The 19,957-nt window shown below is 30.0% G+C and overlaps 1 protein-coding gene across 2 annotated transcripts in view; it reads right to left on the bottom strand.

Moving 5' to 3' along the window:
• LOC107450033 (protein pangolin, isoforms A/H/I/S) overlaps positions 1 to 19,957 on the bottom strand; it is a 155,697-nt gene that overhangs the window by 93,914 nt on the left and 41,826 nt on the right. For both annotated transcript variants that reach the window (XM_021144539.3, XM_021144540.3), the window contains exon 3: positions 18,079 to 18,179. In XM_021144539.3, the coding sequence (XP_021000198.1) occupies positions 18,079 to 18,179 (101 nt within the window). The remainder of the gene's footprint in view (positions 1 to 18,078; positions 18,180 to 19,957) is intronic.

The following is a 19,957-nucleotide window of genomic DNA, read 5'->3' as shown; positions in this document are numbered from 1 at the left end:
ATAGACTGCTTTTAGGATTAAACATCATTATATATCTTTCTGTTAAATCTTCATTAAAAAAATTAATTGCTGTTAATACGCGAGTAATGACCAAATTTAAGAAAAGTGTAAGTCTATTTTCGATAAAAGTTTACTTAATTAGAAAAAAAGAGAAAAGACTTAATTTTCAATGGCAGACAAACATATTTCAGATAAAAAATTGCATTAGAAAAAGAAAGTATCATCGTATATTTTGAAAATACCTATTGCAAAATTTTTTAAAGAATTTTAAATACTTATGTAGTACAAAATTTAATTTTTTATATTGGTTGTTTTTGCATAAAACTACATATTTATTTTACCGAATCTTCAAATAAAGCTATTTTTTTAAGCGTTTGTGATGCTTTTATACATTCTAATGATTATTTTATGAAATGAAATGAATATGCCATTGATAATGAAATTTTTTTTTCTGGAAGAATCTTCATCAGCTAGAGAATCTTAATCAACCTAACAAAATTCAGTTATAAAGACTGGATTTAAATTTTAAATAGGATCAATTAGTATGGAACAACAGGGATTTGTAAATTTGAGAAATCCTTCAAAAGTTTTCAAATTTTTTAAAAGAATGGACTTTTATCACTATCGACCTTTGAAATTGAAAACTTATTTATCATTAAAGTAGTTAATAATTGAACATCAAACAAATTTTAAATTTTCTAAAAATTAAATATAGCTACTGGTTTTGGTCATTTGGCTTACATCACTTTCGCGTTTTTTGAAATTTCAATTCTGTTAAAATATTCTAAGAACTCCATGCATTTTGTGAAACGAATCTAGATAGATTTTGTTGAAATATGGATCTAAAGTTTAAAATTGACATGCTCGACTGTTTCAAGCATAAGGGATGTATAAAATGTTCCTTTAAACCCACTATGTTGTTCACCATCACAAAAATAGTCATTTCTTACAGATATAGAAACTTTTGTTTTAAAGTTAAGAATAATGTTTATTATACTATTAAAATGACACGCTATTTGTGCAATTAACACGCCATTTTAAAAAATCAGAAAATTAAATAGCAATAAATTGAAATCTCAGATAATGTCGATACTTAAAGCCATACAAATATAAAGTTTTGTTCAATATTAAAATTCAAAACATTTAAATTGCTATTTTTAAATATGTGCCGTAAATCACAAGCGAATAAAATCGAGCTTTACTACTTGTAAACAATTTAACTATTAAGTTAGAGCTAGTATAAAATAGATAAAGCAATGAACTAAATTTCGATGATTTCAACAAAATGATGTAAAAAATTTGACGATTCAACGTATTAAAGATACTACAAACTACATTTAAAATTTATTTTGCTGTTTATAACAAACTTTTTGCCAAGAACAGAAAATGTAGGACACCGACCTAGAGAAAGATGGAACTATAAAGAGGATTTAAGTCAGCAAAAAGAGAAATTTCGAAAAATTTAACTCCTTAACTTAATAGAATGATAACTTCGCCGAAACCGAAATCTCATAAAAATCTCTCTATACATAAAAATATATATTATTTTTTTTAAAGAAAAAAAAACCCAATGATAGTTAATAGAAAGAGGCTTAAGAGGGGTCAAGCAACCGAGCAATTTAATCCTATTTCTTGGAAGTTTTGGCGTAGTAACGAAATCGTTCCTTCGAAAAAGCCTTCTCCATTAAAAAGAAAGGAGATAGAAAAGTAGTTCAATTTTAATGGATAAAAAATTTTGAACACTACATTTAATTCGTTTACATGTATGTAACATTCTTGTAAATTTAAAACATTTAGTTATTAAAACATTTTGAAAGCACGTCATTTAATTTTAAGAAAAAATAACAGTATTAAGAAATAAAACGTATCGTATAATGGAAATTAAAACACGGTGACATATAATAATTTTACTCGCATTTCCGTATTAACTTTTATGAAACCTCCATTCTAAGTAGTCTATTTTAACGTGCAATAATATTTTAAGTATTATTGTTTCAAAATTTATTATAGTGTTATGTCAAATAATCTGCATTTAATAATATTTGTAATGGATTCATACAATACAATGCAAAATTTTCTAAGAAAGTTCTATTTGAAAGAAGTGTTAGCATTTGTTTGAAAAGCAGAAATAAACGATTTTTAAAAAGTATTTATGACTATAAATACTTTTTAAAGCTGTTTGTGTACATATTTATTTTCATGTTAACACAAAAATTTATAACTATATAAACTTAAAAATGTAGGTTCTTAAAAGGCCATGAAGTACCTAAAAAATTCCTAAAATTACACACACACACACGCACGCACACATATATATATCCTCCCCCCCCCCATGGAAAGCTATTTGACGGTAGTTTGTTTCAGGCTTATATTATTTGGACCCATTTCTAATAGGTTATGTGGCGCATCTAACGAAAATTACCGTAATCGAAAGAAAAAAAAATACTGATTTGTTTAGAAAAATTCATTTTGACGTAATTTTAGTTTCTTTCCAGAGGAAAAAATCATTCGACAAAATACAATTTTATTCGCCAAATTGACGATTTTATCTTATTTGGCGAGACGGCGAATGCTTAGCTCGGTCCCTATATATATACACACACACACATATATACACACGCATTGACTATATACATACATACATACATATACATACACACACGATTGAACATTTTCTTTTCCTCTTGAGCTTAATGTTTTTAAAAATAATCAAATAACCCTAAACTAAAGAAATAATTTTTAAAAAAAGTAGAAAGGAAAAAAAAGGCTTCAAACACTTAAAAATAATTTCTAGAATGCGAAAAATGTGAATATCATCCAACTCCTAGCTTTAATCATGAATGAATAAGGTCACTAGAAAAATATATTTAGTACGGTTTAATCATTTACTACTTCAAAATAATGTTTCTTTCCTAATCAGTTTCAGTTAAAATAGAAGTAAAAAAAGCACGTGTCTCATCCTAAAACCCACATATAATTCACACTATGTACACATCCGGAAAATGATTTGGGAGTGGTAAAGGAGCCAACAGCACTGTGCAAACACACAGCAACCCAAAAGCCTCTAATTTCGACTACCGACCTCTCCCCTCCACTCCTACCCTCTCAGCTTTCTTCAGAAAATTCTCATTCTTTTTTCTTCTTTTTTTTCTCGTCCCCCTGATTTTGATTTTCTTCCCCAATTTACCTCATTTGCCTTGGCCTTGGCGAAGTTCAAAAATATGAGGTACATTTTCCAACAAGACGTGTGGGTAGGTTTGCCACACAAGTATATTCATTGTCCAAAATTTGGCGTCAAACAGCGGTTGAAACAAATAAATCAACTACATTTTTAGCTGTTGATGTTTTCCAGTCTCTTTGTAGATGAAACAAATCTTGCGAACTGCGTTTTTTTCTGTCCATTTTATTAATATTTAAAATGGGGAAGTTAACGTGAGGTTGCTTCGATTGAGAGCCCCCCCCCTTTATGACTATGCATTTATATACATAATAAGTGTATGAATAGCCATTCAATGTTTACCAGGATTTATATACTCATTACGAACTTGAATACCTCATATATATATATATCAGGGTTTAAGCAGAGTCTAAAAATTCATTAGCAAAAAAGCTAAAATCTGAGAAAAAGTTTTAGCAAAATGCTAAAATGCCATTAGGCTTATAAAATTACTTTATATCAAACAAGTACTGTAAGTTATCTGACAAAGAATAGCTTAATGTACAAGAATATCAAAAAGAATACCTATAAAAAAAAAAAAACACATTTATTATTTATCAAAACATTTTGGTTTATAATTAACAATCTTCCTTTCTTTCATGTTTGCCCATTTTACAAATGCTTCTTGAAAGTTAAATGCACTTTCAGGGCCCTAAATATTAATCATTAACAAATATATATATCATATATTCTAGCCATTTTTGTTGATCGCTATGCTTCATCTCGTTTGATCACGTTTTTTTCGTGAACGCTAGCGTCATGGTTCTTCTTGCGAAAGATATTTAGATTTTTTCTCCTTCTTGTTTGATCAAGTTTTTTTCATGGATGTTAGCGTCATGGTTTTTCGCGGAAGCTTTTTTTTTAATGGAATTTAGTAAAATCCTTTAGCAAAAATGCGAAAATGCTTTGTTGAATTTCAGCATTTTTGAGGGGTCTTTTCGCATTTTGCGAAAAAAGCTACCGTAGCGGAAACCCTGATATATATATGTGTGTATATATGTATGTATGTTTGAAACTAATTTTATCTTACACAACTCACGAACCACTCACAATAAAGTTTTTATAAAAAAAATTATATACATAATAATTAAGCACAAAAACTAGAAGAACAAAATCCAATGAAATCTTTTTATTAACATGCATTAAAAAGAATCATATATTAGTCATATGCAAGAATTATCTGAAATCTATATTGAATAGTTTAAATAAACGCAAATGATAATTTATGCCTATGAAGTTTTGAAAATGGCACAACTTGAAATTTTTTTTTCCTCCATAAAATTCTTTTTTTTTTTTTTTAACAGCAAAAGTGTAAAGGTTGCAAAAAATTCTAAGTACATAAGTTGCAGAAGAAACACACACACAGACAGAAATATTGAAAAAATGCCTAAACCAAAATCATAAAAAAAGAACCTAAATATAGCAGCGAAAGGGGGAAAAAACAGAAAATACTTTAAATAAAAAGCATTCAAATACAGAAAAAAATTAACTCTATAACAAAGAAAAAATATCGAAAAAAAAAGCTAAATACATCATAAAAAAATTCTAAATACATAAAGGGGAAATTAACTTTAAATGCAAAAAATATGCATATATATATATATATATATAAACATTTTAAAAACAAGAAAAATGAAAAGAAAAAGCATTTAAACACTAAAAAAAAAAAAAAAAATAGCTGAATACGTAGCAAAAACACTCCTAAATACAAGAAAGGATGATGATCATCATCATTATTGAGTCACGGAAAAGAGAGGTTAAAAAATCCGCAGTCATTTTATGAATTTTAATCAACGATGTAGATTAACTATCAACGTGTGCGTGATCAGGATGCTCGATGAACTCAATTTATGTGTTTAATGTTGTATTTCATTAAACCGTGAAGTTATAAAACGCAATAATTGTCAATTACAAACGAACTACTCTTATTAAGCTAATATTTCCATTTTGCATAATATGGTTCCATTCAAAGACGAGAACTTACTTTTTTTCTGATATTATTACTTATTTTCAAAATTATACATTAATGCAATGTAACATTTCCGTTGATTGTAATTTACGCAAAAATAATGCATCCTTGTTTGCAATGAATACCTTTCCATTTAATAACTGCTTCATCTGTAAAAAAGGTTTGTTAAATGCAAGTAATACTTTTATATTTCTTTTTTTTTTTAAATTTCAAAATGGGTTATCATTTCTTTAATTGTTATAAGTTTATTTATTTAACTACGCAACTTGGCTGGAAAAACTATAATTTATTTTTTTTTGCAATTATACGATTAAATAAAAATTTTTAAGATAAATAAGCAACAATAATTTGAAAATAAATGTATTAAAGGAAACATCTTATACCAATTGAGCATAGATGAGTTTTAAAAATTAATTTTTTAAAATTTTATTGATATTTTTTACTTTTTACTATTTCTAATTTTTCCCTCAGAGAAATTTTTTTTTTTAAGAATTTCATCGCACTAGGTAAAAATAATTCATGCTAGAACAATTTCAAACATATGTATCCAGTTTAGTTAAACCTAAAATTATGTTTCGAATTAATAATTGTTCAAGTTCGGTTAAAAAGAAAAAAGTTTAAAAAAAGCACGTTTTGTACTAAATGAATGTGTATGCCATTTTATTTACATTGCAAGTTTCATTTAATACATCTTTCGCGTGTGCTTGAATAGAATACCTTTCATTAAAATATAAACAATCTTTGAATAGAAAAAGAATTTTATTTCATTTTAAATTTAACTTATTAATCCAATTGTTGCATCGATTACTGTTTCATTTTGTAAATGACTATGATATCCNAAAAAAAAAAAAAAAAAAAAAAAAAAAAAAAAAAAAAAGCATTTCAGCGAAAACAAGACGGTGTCATGTTTCAAGATGTTATCTCATTAAATGTTCGCCAAAAATCAGCGATAACACGCCAAAATAAAAAAACCATTCTAGAAAGAACGGAACTCATGAACGGGACTCCTATTAAACCCCCTTCTCAACTCACAAAATCAAGGTTCGAAACATAGCAAAGAATGTGACGACTCCTCCCCCTTCCCTATGAGAAAAAGCAAGAAAATGACCATGTTTAAGAGCAACTTCCTAAACCCCCCTTCACCTAAGAAATGCAATCACGATCTTTTTTACGTTCTCTAGGCCCCCGGGCGTCAGGGGTACACCCACCTGTCTGCGAAGGTCCAGTAGACAAACGAGCTCGCTCGTTTTCCACGAGATGGATAACAACCGAAGGAAGGAAAAAAAAACAATGAAAACAAATTCAGGCGAGAAGTTAAGTTTGAAGAAAGAGGGGAGAAGAAAAAAAAGATTGTTTTTTAGTGGTTTTTGTTGCGGGAGGGAGTTGGGGAGGGGTGCAGCATAAAATCGTGACGCAATGGTCGTTACAGCAATAATAACGATATAAAAAAAATAGATTTGCAAAGCGATAATTAAGAATGATTGGTAGGTTGCTCAGACCTATTGAACGAGATGAGATCGTTACAATGTGGAAATCGGGTAGTGGTGATTGAATCTCATTACAGAATTATGGGTTATTTGCTTATACTAGTTATAATTGATTAGTCTTGCATTAACTACTAATAATAGAAACTGTTATTTTAGAGCTTGGAAAATTTTCGTTTTGCACTGAATAATTAAAAATGATTGTTAGGTTCCTATTGAAAGAGTTGATAAATAAAGAGATTTGAAAATCTAGTAGTGGTGATTTTATTTCAAAGAATTATGGGTTATTAAAGCAGATTAGTTCGGATAAACTAATAGAAAGAGTCCTTTTCACAGGCTTGGGAAAATTTAGTAGTCAATAGAATTTCTTTAATGGACATATACATGATAACAAATATTTTGTTTTTTAAATACTCCAAAAAATTTGTAATGATCTAAGTAGAACTAGAAGTACAACATGCTTTTAAAAACCACTTTGCAATATGAATTCATAGTAACCTATTTAGGTCGAACCGCGTGTATTTCTGCAACCAAGGAGTCGTGGGAATTATATATCTTAAAAAGCAGTTGAACCTGACACGGTAGATCGAAATTTACAAAAAGTATTTTATCAAATTTATATTCATAGATCTTTTTATTTTACAACCGTCATTGAACAGTCGACCTCATTTTGGGTTAACGTGTTAGCTAATTTCGGGTTTACGGGTTAGTAACATTAAAAAGTCCTCCACGAAGACAAATTTCTCCCAATACCTGATCTAGGAGTGCTCTTGTCTTCCGGATTGGGTTCAAAATTGCAAAGCTACGAAGCTAAACATTAGCAGACACATTTGCGTTACATGGAGTGGAAAACCACGAAAACCTCCAATGGATAGCTTGAAGGCAAGGGGACTCTAACCCATGATTCGTCTACCTCTGAGGATATTTAACGTCAGCACTGTGGTCGGTGTGAGTCGGATGCGGAACTGGTATTCGACCAGAAATCGCTGGGATTCGAACCTGGTCCAGCTCATTGGAAAGCAAACGCTCTATCCCCTTAGCTACCCTGGCTTGAAATTGGATCCTTTTTCTTCTTCTTATCTTATAACCGTTGTTGAACAGCCGACCTATTTTCTTGGGGTTTACGACTACTTATCTTTAACTCCGTAACCTTCAATTTTGAACCAATCCAGAAGACAAGGAAACTCTTGCGTCAGTAACATCAGAGGTATTGATTTGTTATGGGAACATGGAGGACACAATATATATAACGCGTATCAGTCACCATTTACGGTATACTGTTTTCGGTCGGCGGGGGTCAAACCCACGACCTCTTGGACATGGGCCCATTTTCCCTACCAACCAGGCTATCCTGGTCTTGGTTCTTAATAACCGTCGGTGAGCAGCCGACCCAATTTCTTGGGTTTACGACTACTAATGTTCAACTCCGTAGCCTTGTAAATTTGAACCCAATCCAGAAGACAGAACAACTCCTAGATCAAGTGTTAGGAGAAATTTGCCTTCTTGATGGAACTAACCAGCATTTGCGTGACGTGGAGAGTAAGACTACAAGGACCTCCCAAGGTTAGCCCGACGGCAAAGGGACTCTAACCCATGATCCGTCTACCACTGAGGAAATCGTCAAGCGTCACAACGTCAGCACTGTTGGTCGGTGAAAGCCGGATGCGGAATTCGTATCGAGTGTGATTTGAACACGGTTACCCCATTTGATGGCGAACGCTCTATCTCTATCGCGGCTCTGACCTTGGATCTTACATATCACATATCATATATATCCATCGTTGAACAGCCGATCCAATTTTTGGGTTTACGACTACTAATGTTTAGCTCCGTAGTCTTGTAATTTTGAACCAATCCAGAAGACAAGGAAACTCCTGGATCAGTACCCCAAGAGGTATTGATTTGTTATGGGAACATAGAGGACTTTGCGACTCGGCAGATTTAACGAGCACCATTTACTACACGGGAAGTCTTCGGCTGGTGGGGATCGAACCCACGAACTTTTGAACAGGAGCCCAGTGCCCTACCAACCAGGCTATCCTGGCCTTGTATCTCGCGGTATTTAGACCAACTATTCAAATTTTATTATCTTAGGTGACTTTAAGAGCTCACCCACCTTCTGAGCAAAAAACAATGAACCCCCATATTTCCCTTTCCTATGTTTATGTTGAGATTTTCTTTAAAGGTAACTTTTCCTTCAAACGTTTGAATTTCAGTTATTTATAAGAGATGCTTTTTTTTTTCTTTCCAAACATTACTTCTTTGTCAACACACATCCTTTCGATGCTTAAGTCATATTTAAGCGGCCCTCCACGTTTCATGCTTTGCATTAAAAATTAAAATTAATTAATTAAAATTAATCTATATGAAATTTGAAAAATGCTAAACAATTTCGATCAAAAAAAATTATGATTAAATTTAAAAATTGTAGTCATAATATACAACTAGATTTCTTAATTTTTAATTTTATTGAGCTATAAATACAAATAAGCCTTTAAACGTTTCATAAATTGTAGTCATTAAGATTCATCAATTTATAATTCATTGACACTTAACTTAATTAAACTTATTAAATTCTTGATACTCGAGAAGGGTTGATTATTAATGGGGAAAAAAGTAAGAGAACAATACTGAAATAAGTGAATCACACATATCGAACTTCTTCCTCAAATTTATCCAAATAACTGAGGGGGGAAAAAATATTATCAAGAAAAGAAATATGCATAGGGAAAGATAATAATTTTAGCAATCTGTCTTTTTTTTTTTTTTTTTAAGACTACTCAAAGAGATAAGTAAGCGTAGAATTGTGGTGTTTTGTTGAGACCCTAGTGATAAAATAGAACCAAACAAATTGATCCAAACAGGTTCTCAAGTGTCTGAACTTTTTTTCCACGGGTGGTACCCCTCCCTCATACCCAAAAGTAGTTTTGCTTATCCCCCTCTTCTTTTTTTTTCCTACCAGATTCCCCATCTACAACCTACTTCTAGGAAATGGGGAAGTAAAAGCTTCTACCTGTCCTGCTCTTCTCATTATTTTTATTATTTTTTTTTTGCAAGGTCAGAGATAGAATGTTTAGGAGAAGAAGGAAAAAAAAAATGTTCTAAATTGAACCATAGATGGGAAAACAAATGCTTTAATTGTAGGAGTACCGAACTTGTGTTTTTAAGTCATCTCGTGCCATTGAATCGTTTCAAAGATTGAGAGGCATTAAGAACATCGTCAGAAAAATCATTTCACCTTTAAAGCATAATATCCGTGAAATAAAATTTGACGCAACTTTGAAGAGGGGTTGAATTTTCTTTTCTAACCGAACTATAGTATACGGTTATCGAGTGAACGATGGTTAAATACATCTTTAACTTTGCAATACAATATGGTTTAAGTGGGCATCGCTCTGGAATTGCAATGCATCTAAACGAGAACGGTTTCTCAAAAATGTGTCATTTTTTAAATATCTTACATGTACATTTATTAGAAATTCTGCGTTGAACCATAACATCTCTGCAATCATTATACGATGCCAAATCACCATACGATGAACCCCATGAAGCATTCTAGAAGTTAAATATAGTCCACAACTGGAATTGAAACAGTTCAATACATTATTATAATTTCTTTGCAAGATTCCAATATTACGTGAGAATGGATCTCTCCTTTCTTATTGTCAGCAAACCTATTATGCTTGTCTCTCCTTACTGCTCCTTGCATTTTTTTCACTATCTCTGATTTGAACTGAAGTGATTTAATTCTAAGAATTAAATTACAACAGATCAAGTAAATTCTAATTAAAGTGCAATTTTGTACAAAACAAAATTTACGTTTTTTAAATTCATTTGATAAATATTTAAAAATCATAAAACAAATTTTTTCTCCCAAATTTAACTTTTATTCCAAATTGAAAATTTTTCCAAGTTTTCTTTTGTTTGATTTTTTTTCAAAAATAATAATAATAAAATAGAGTAAATTAAGGATTTCACGTAAATATTGCTTCCTCCTTACGGTGCTTATGTAATACTTGAATAAACCATACGGATATTAGGCCGGTTTTTCTAAAAATTAATATGACAACTTATGACAACTTTTAAAAAAAAAAAAATTTAAAGTAAATATAAAATATACTTCATATTAATCATCTCGAGTTAAGTTAAAAATAAAGATAATAAAATAAATGGATTTAATGAATTTAAAATGCTTCCTTCCGTTCCGAAAGCTGTCATTCTTTTTTGCCAATGCATATATGGAAGTAAAGTAAAACAATTCAAAGAATGAGCATAGCTTTTGCAATATTTTATACCATCCTGGATTTCATAAATTGAAACAATGTGTTAAAAAGAATTTTCATTGAGTTAAGAATTAGAAAACATTTTATAGAAATGAATTTGGGAGAACTTCAGAATATTCATGTGCCTAGACGCCTTCCAAGGGAATGCTTTATCGACTGAATAAATGATAGCTCCAAAATTGATAATGTCTGGATTATCTGCATTGGCAGAACCAACCACTCAAGTGTTTTTTTTTTCTTCTTCCTCGTCAACCCAGTAAGTAAAACACAGCAATAATGATAGTGAAACCGTTCCTCCCAATGGGGGAATCCTGAGCACTTATTTTATTCTACCAGTAAATAATAAATAGTTCTTAAATCCAAATAGTTCACGAAATATAAGTTTCAAACAAAAAATTATCATTCATTGAGAGATCAGTGTATGAATTTTAGTAAATGGCATTTTTAGAAAATTTGAAAAAACCAGAATATAGAATAATATCTTTTTTATCAGAGATTTGGAAGGAATAAACTAATATAAGTTGTAAAGCTAACCATAACACACTCTTGAACCCAGAAATCAGACTGTTTTTGGACTATCACTCAACAAAAATCCTTCCAGTTTTTTCTAGTTCTATTCGAAATACTTGATATTAAACATTACACTATATCACGGGGCATTGATTGAAATATAATATAAATTGAATATAAAATAGAATAAATTTAAATAAAATAGATAACAAATAAAATAAATGTAAATAAAATAAATATATATAATAACAGGGAGTTCGTAAGTTGACATTTAAGCATAATCTTCTCAACATTAAACAACTTTATCTTTAGTAATTTGTCCAAGACCAATAAATAATGGTAATTTTCTTTACCTTTCCTTCGCAGATTCTCAAGAGTGCAATTTGTGCTGATCTATTCAAATGAAGAAATCAGAAAGTCCTCACAGTAAACGGAACAGTCTTTTCAAAAACAGACTGTTAAAACTGAATATACCTTTCTTTACTAACATCAGAAATAGTACTATTTATTTATTAAAGAAATTCTTTAGTTTATTTCGAAAATAGTGAAAAGTGAGGTCTACACCAATATCGTCATTTACCTTGCATTTTTACGAACCGCGTATTACTTAAAAGAATCGGAATTACACAATGCGAGCCATCAAAAACACGCAGGCTAGTTTGTACCGATGCTTGATGATTCCTTGTCTTCTGGATTGATTTCAAAATTATAAGCCTACGGAGTTGAACATTGATAGTCGTAAACTCAGAATTTTGTCAGCAGTTCAACGACGGTTATAAAATAAAATAAATCTATCTCGCGAATTTGGGATACAATTAGAATAATGGAGATGTGATAATACAGTGAGTAAAGTGCTAAGCTATCATTGTGTAGTTCGGAGTTCAGTCCTTGTGACGACATAAAGCAAACCCAGTTTCAGATTAATGGCTTGGCTATCTAAATATGATAATTTCAAAGTCGGAAGTGAAAGCGACCGGCTGACCCATCAATCATGACGTTGATTTCAAAATTATGACATTTACCAACGCTTTTGTAAGCCAAAAGTGCTTTTTTTTGTAGCTATTGTTAGAACAAAAACGAGAATAAGATAGTTTCAATTACAATTCACTTTTTCTAATTAATACTTCTTTTACGTTCAATTAAATCAAAATCGTTTATGCTGATCAACCTTTATACTTATCGGAAGCCCTGATGATACTGTTAGCTTATTTTAGGTGGCATTATCTCTATAGTATGAACTCAAGATTTTAAATTTTTGATATTGTCATATTAAGATAGAACTTATCTCGAAATTTTAAGATGTTTAGTATCTAAAGATATAAAAGCCCATTGAAGAAAAAGAATGTTTATCTTTTGTATTAAGTACTCAAAACAAGTCTTTCGTAGATAAGAATATAATCTCTATCGGCATTCATACAAAAGAGGAATAAAAAAACAATTGCTGAACTTAACAGATAAGAAGCAATCATAATACTAATAAGAAATGCTCAGCATTGTTCTTTTTCTCAAATGAGGGCAAGATTTAAAATTTTAAAGGAGTGGTCAGTGTGTCTTCAAGGTTGAAAAAAGTAGAAACAACTAAAAAAATAACATTTCATAGTTTTAAACTAGAAAGGTTCAGATTGTAGACTGATAGATTCCAATCATTACCTGAAGATAACAGATCAATTAATACATAGCTTCTGGTCAGCATTAGTCACAATGCCGATCCAAAATGACCACAGATGCATATGGATCACCACGATTCGCCATAGAGCAAACCGTGGAAGGTTTTCCTCTTAATAAAACCCAAATGATTAGTGTTTTAAAAATCTAATGATATGGACAAACTGTTCACCAGAGGCGATTATGTCAAAAGGTGGAAATGAAAAATTAACATAACCAAATTGTTATGATTATGGCAAATTTATTTTACATTCTTGTCATGCCACTTAAAAGTTCTTTATCTTCCGCAGAGAACAACAGATAATCATAACGGAAGAAAAAAGAATAGATAAAGATTTTAAGTAATATTTTTGTAAATAAGAATAAACTAGCTTTAAAACTTCTTTGAGTGAGAGAAAATAAAATTTATTCTCGCAAATTAACACATGGCGAAATCTATAAATATGTAACAAACGTTTAGATAGCAAGTTAGATAGCAAGTTTAGATAGCATTACATGCACTATTGGTGTTTTAAGTTACTGCTACACACTTCCATTCGAAAATTATGGTAAAATAACTGGTAACAGTATGTCCCTCCGATTAACCGTAAAGTTTACGGTAATGAAACTTTTTTATCTCTACGGTATTGAAACCGTTTGCAACTAGTATGGTTTAAAAACCATACTGTTTTTTCAACCATTTACAACTAGCACAGTTTCAAAACCGTTATGACGGTCTTGATACTGGATATAAAGGTACTGGAATGGTTATAAAGAAATTCAACTAGAACTAAGGTTTTTGTTAGGCAACGGACATTGGTTTAAAAGGCGGAAATATTTTGGTGTCAATCTTGGGATTCGGTCATGAGAATGTCAGATGAGGCTATAATACTATGTGCCTCAAAAATCAAAATGTAAATCAAAAATTGTTCGCTAGAGCTAAACAGGACAATTTCAAACTAATTAGAAGTAAAAAAGGATGAAAAAGTATGGAAAAATATAAGATCATCCTTGAACCATTTGGAGTTTCAATCTAATTCACGAAAATCAAGTTCACTTAAGAGTTCAAGTTAAGAGCAAAAATTTATATTCTAACATTTAGTTTTCGTATAATTAATAATCAATAAATAAAATAAGTCAAAAACCATATATTTCTTTTTTTTTAAACAAAAAAATTCAACTTATTCAATTTTAAAATTATCGTTAGAACGCTAAATGTTCTCTTAAATTTGTCATTATTCAAATCTGTAAGTTTTTCACACACGCCCTAACTTACATCTAGGCACACAAAGCCATTGGGGCATGAGCTTTTCTATAATTTTACAAATTATAAACGCTGAAGATTTCTATAGTTATTATTCGAAAAATAATAATAATGTTCGAAACATCTTAATAAAACGCAAATTGAATTTTACAATAAAAAATAGAAACAATATTTTCATTTTTTAAAAAAAGTTATAAATTTGCATTAATAATATAAATAGAAAAAAGAAAATTGGCAGGAAAGGAAGAAGCTCAATAGTTAGTCTGTGCCTAGCACGTAAATTGTTTAAAATAGATCTTTATTTTTTTAGAACATTCATTTTGTTTAGGGAAGACTAGCTTAATTCATAACTTAATTGAATGTAAAATAAAAAAGTGTTCAAATATAATAGATACAAAGTAGCTTTTTTTCCCCTTTTTTTTAATCAGGCAAAGAAAATAGATCTAACAAAAGCGTCAATTCACATACAAGAAAAGCTGAACTATTAAGTTAAAAAAAAATAATAATGAAACAATAATGAAAAAAAGATCGTGATAAGTTAGATGGGGGGTGACCTTTTACTACTTTTTATCATCTTCCCACTTACGACTATAGAAGAAAACAGTTAGAAAGAGGAGAAAGCATACGATGTGTGTTATCTCTAAAGGTTTCGGCTCGATACAAAGTACAAACAAGTCACTTTATCACAACGTCGCCTCCCAAAATTCCAAGAACACTGAATTTTGTGTATCGAGCTTTTAACCCTCATCAAATATTTTTCTATCCGTCCACGTGTCGAAAGCGTAATAACTCGACTGCAAGAATTAGAAATTGTTTAGAGACTGGTCTCAATGTTTAGATTGAGTTTCCGTCGTTTTTATGGCTACTGGCGTTTAGGGTGGTGATGTATAGGAGTTCTTTTATAAACAAGCCGTTACTTGTGTCTATCGATTTTGAAGTACTTTACGTTATGATGTAATGAATGATTGAATTAGGTGGATAGTGTTTCTTTTATAAAACTAATAGACAAGACTGAACAATGAGGTTCATTTACAAAAGTTGTCAATTAAGAGGGATAAAAAGCTAAGATAAAAAAGAAATGTGTGTTTATTTTTAAGGCTCTAGTTGGGTTTTTCAAAACGCACCGTTATCAGTTTAGTAGTTTTGCGATTTTGTTTTTCTTCATACGTTAGAATATTACAACTCACTAATATCCATTTTACTTTTTTACTTTTTTCCCCTATTCATAACTCCCTGTAATAAACTTGCTCTTTCAATGACTCGAATCAAAATATTATCTAAAGAATTTTTCCAAGAAATTAGCGTTTTGTGCATCGACATTTATCTTAATCGATGAAAAAGAATAATTATCTACGTATTTCTAAGGCAAAATCCACATCATTTATATTACGTGAAATAAATATTTCAACATAAAAATTATTAAATGTAAGCATATTTTGAGATCACCTTTCTTCCTTTTCAGAAAAAAGCAAAAGTAAGTCACCTTTGTACTTACGCATGATTTTTTTTAAATATATTTTTCTCACAGGTAAAATTATGTTTGCAATTTACAGAAAAAAAAATTCTTATAAAGGAAATTCAGCGTCGTACATTTTTCTTATAATACCTCTCCTCTTTGTCAAAAAGAAATAAACAAATAGCTCTAAGATGTTTATCTAAAATAGGAGAAGTCCGGCAGCTTAAATATATAAATAATGGAAACATACATATTAACAAAATTCAAGAACGATCCAATGCTAATATTTGGGGAAAATTTACATAGTCTGCTAAAAGTGAGTCTAGTTGGCTATCCAAAAAAGTATGAATGATTAACTCTTTGACTCAGAATTCTTATTAAATATATTTTTCGTAATTTTTTCTCCATTATTTTGTATTAGTTAAAAAAAAAGTCAAAATTAGTGCAAAGTATTATAATTAGCATTTTTTAATAATGTATGGTTATGAAATACAGAATGAAACACCGGTGCCTGCATTAAAGGTTTGCAAACACGGCTCACTTCCAAAAAATAATTTTTTGAATTTGCCCTTTCTTGTAGTTATTATGATCTAAGATAAACAGTTATTTATCATTGAACTTTCTTTAATTTACAAAATCAATTATTACTTGAAGTTTATTGCTATGAACGAAAGTACTTATTGTAACCTTAAAGTATTTTTAAAAAAACACTCTTCCAAAAATTAGTTGTCCTTGAAATGATGCATAATTTAAATCTGCATGAAAGGACGAAACTTTTTAAATAAAAGAATAGAAACAAAATTATGTATATTATTTATTGATGACAATATCATCGCATGGATTAATTTCTGGAAAAGAAAAAAGAAGTTTCAAAAGTTACAACGATTTCTAAATTATAGATATCATAATTCAGAAAGAAGAAAATGAAGAAGAAAAAGAAAGGCAATATCAAATTTACTCTAAAAACAAAGGTTTGCCGAAAATGATTGAAAATCTGCTATCTGTAAAATATCAAACAATACGCAATACTTGGTAAAACAAACAACGCCGAAGCTTAGGTCAGTTCTATTTACGATAATGAAATATAAAATTTCCTGTGATAAAAAATGAGTATAGTGGAAATGATACATTTTCATCGTCCTATGAAAATGGATTAATAAAATTCTCGAAACAAATTTTGGAAAAAGCATTACTATAATCATGAGTTTTAAAAATTTTAAATCTTAATTATTTGTTCAATTAAAATTTAAGCATATTTTCAAAAAGGGAATAGAAAATTTAAATTTAAAGGAGAAATGTACAAATCAGCTCCTTATTATTTTATAAAGAGGGGGACAGTTTATCTCACGTTGTTCTTGGATAAAGATTATTAATTTTGATTAATTTTTAAACAACGAGAAATTATAGTATTAGATTATGAATGTCTAATAATGAAAATCCAGGAGTTGAGGACATTACAAAAATTTTCAAAACTATATCCTAATTTAATATTAGAAAAAAAGAGTACCTTATTCGATTTAGAAATATTCATTCATTATGTGAGCCAATTTAAATATTACGTAAGCACCTGTGCTCAAGACATAATATTAAGTATGTACTCTGTGTATGTAAGCTTTGTGATTTTTTATTTTAGCTGACAAGGGGGGAAAGAGGGAAAACAGGAATGTTTAGGTGCGACATTAAAACCCCTTTTACATATTTTTTTAATGTAAAAAAAAGGTAACAAAAAATTACGTTTGGAAAATTTTAAAATTTGAAATTAGTACAAAGAAAGGAAGAATAGGAAGAAAAAAAATTGACCATAGAAGAGAAATACAAAAGGTTTCTAAAGAAAAACTACCCAAACTACACAAAATTTTATAAAATGGATGAAAATTAAAATTTTGTTTTGTTTAAAGTTACCGCTTTCATTTGAATTTAATCCTAAAATTAGGCTACAAAAAAAGTCAAAGTTAAAGCTAAAAACCAAACTCTCTCGTTAGAATGCGAGGAGAGGGGATGCTTATTTCTGCTGACGAGGGCACGAACCTATGTTAGCACAGTAAAATTATATTTCTTAAATAAAACGTTTTTTTTTTTCTCTCCCATGAAAATCTAAAATCGTGAAAAGTATGTTTTAAGCTTCAATTAAACGCGTCATTTTATTCCCTTTTTCGTAAACCATGTCAATTCAATCTTTTCTAAAATAATGGCTATTATACCTTTATTTTCTATCTCTATAATTTCTTATTAAATGAAAGAGGGTACTCACCATGGGCATGGGTCCCAGAGATCCATTATGTGGATGATAGGAGGATACCAGGTATGGAATAGGACCTGCTGAATGGGGTGGTATGTGATCGAAGCTTTTCCCTACAAAGAATAAATATCACACATCATCAATCAGAAAGTATTAATTAATTTCTAAGTACATTCATTGCAGTACTTTTACCTTTAAACTCGCCTCTTTTTCTTTTTATAATATGTAAACATGAGTCCATTTCAGAAAACATATCATGAAAACTACCAGAATACTTTTTATTTCACAGTCTAAAAGTGAAAGTTTCAAGAACGTGTTGTTATAAAAAAAAAATTATAAATATAGACCGTCCTTTCGAGGAAGCTATACTGTGTGAGAAAAGCTTCATGAGAAATTCTGTTTCATTTATATTAGTATAAAAACAGGGAGTCAGGTAAACCAAAAATAAACAATAAAGTTTAAAATACTTCAAAATTTCAAAATACAAACATATTGCAGAATTATTCTCTTCACCACTTTGTGTGCCGTTTTATTAAAAAACAACAATTTCTTTTTTAAACGTAGACAAATGGGTAGCAACAGAGTTTCATCTTAAGGATTTATTTTGTAGAGAAATGGTTCTGTTTAACACAATAATTTCTATTTAGATCTGAAGTGAAAGCACAGGGAAAGCAAAGGTGGTAAAAGACAGAAATATACTGCTATGAGCAAATATGTACCACTTTTTGTGGCTGGCCATTATGGAGTTAAAATAAAAAATTTATGATATTTTTTCCCCCAATAACCAATGTTACCGATAAAGTGTTGGATCCGGCATTCTATAGAATGCCTAGGAACTGTATATCATGTCTAAAAAACCAGTTGCAATGTATGAAAGATTCATATTTCACACATTTCCTAATCTCTTTATAGAATGCCAAAGAAACCGGTCAAGTATGATATACATCTCTTATTCGCTTCGAACGTAATGAAAATGAATTCAAAATGTCATTTAAGCTTATCATGCTTTTAATTTCTTATTTTTTTATAAGGAAATTTTGTTCCCCATCCATAAGAAAGACGTAAATTTTGTTTTGGACGACTTTTTAATAGCACTCTATACTCTCATTATTTTTTAGAATACCATTTCTATTTTTGAGGAATACACGTTATTTATATAAGTCTTATCAGAACCATTTTTCATACTTTGTCGAAATAGCACGTGTCATTCTATAGAATGTCTAGGTATTATAAATAATGCTCATAGTTTGCATAAAAGCGACTGACATTACAATGCCCAGGACATTCTACAGAATGCCGGCGTTTTATTCTTTGGCTGTAACATTCATAATATAACCTCTTTTATAATGCAAATAATCCAAAAGAAAAGTTACAGCAAACGAAACAACGACTGATGAAAAAGGGTTTCAAGTGTTCATAAATGGAGGTGTTTCCAAAACACAGCGTCATTACTGCACATAGCGGTAATGTCATAATAACATATTGCATAGACATAGAGGTACTCTATTGTATAATCATAACTTTTTGTTAGAGCGTGAAAAAATTCTAAAATTCATGACACGCGTCATGAAAAAACGCTTTTTCTTCACTTCATTTTTAGGATACTCCATCATGCTACTACATAAATACATCAACTACTTAAATAAAAAGATGTCGTTTAGGCATTTTCCTTACATTTAAAAAAAATTAGTTCTAAATTTTTTTTTTTTTTATTGTAATATGTTTCAGTTAGATATACACAGATTGGGGGAAAAAATTATCAATAAAAAATATCCTTCCTTTTTTACAAAAAAAAAAAGAAGAAAGAACGAGATAAAACAGAAAACAATTAAACAAAAGAGTGTCAGGAAAAAAGTACTTAATGGAAAAAATAAAAGGAAAGAAAAATGAC

Source organism: Parasteatoda tepidariorum, chromosome 4 (assembly GCF_043381705.1).
Source record: "Parasteatoda tepidariorum isolate YZ-2023 chromosome 4, CAS_Ptep_4.0, whole genome shotgun sequence".
Classification (NCBI taxonomy): Eukaryota; Metazoa; Arthropoda; class Arachnida; order Araneae; family Theridiidae; genus Parasteatoda; species Parasteatoda tepidariorum.
Note: the sequence above shows the minus strand (reverse complement) of the source record. Positions and strands in the feature narration are given on the sequence as shown.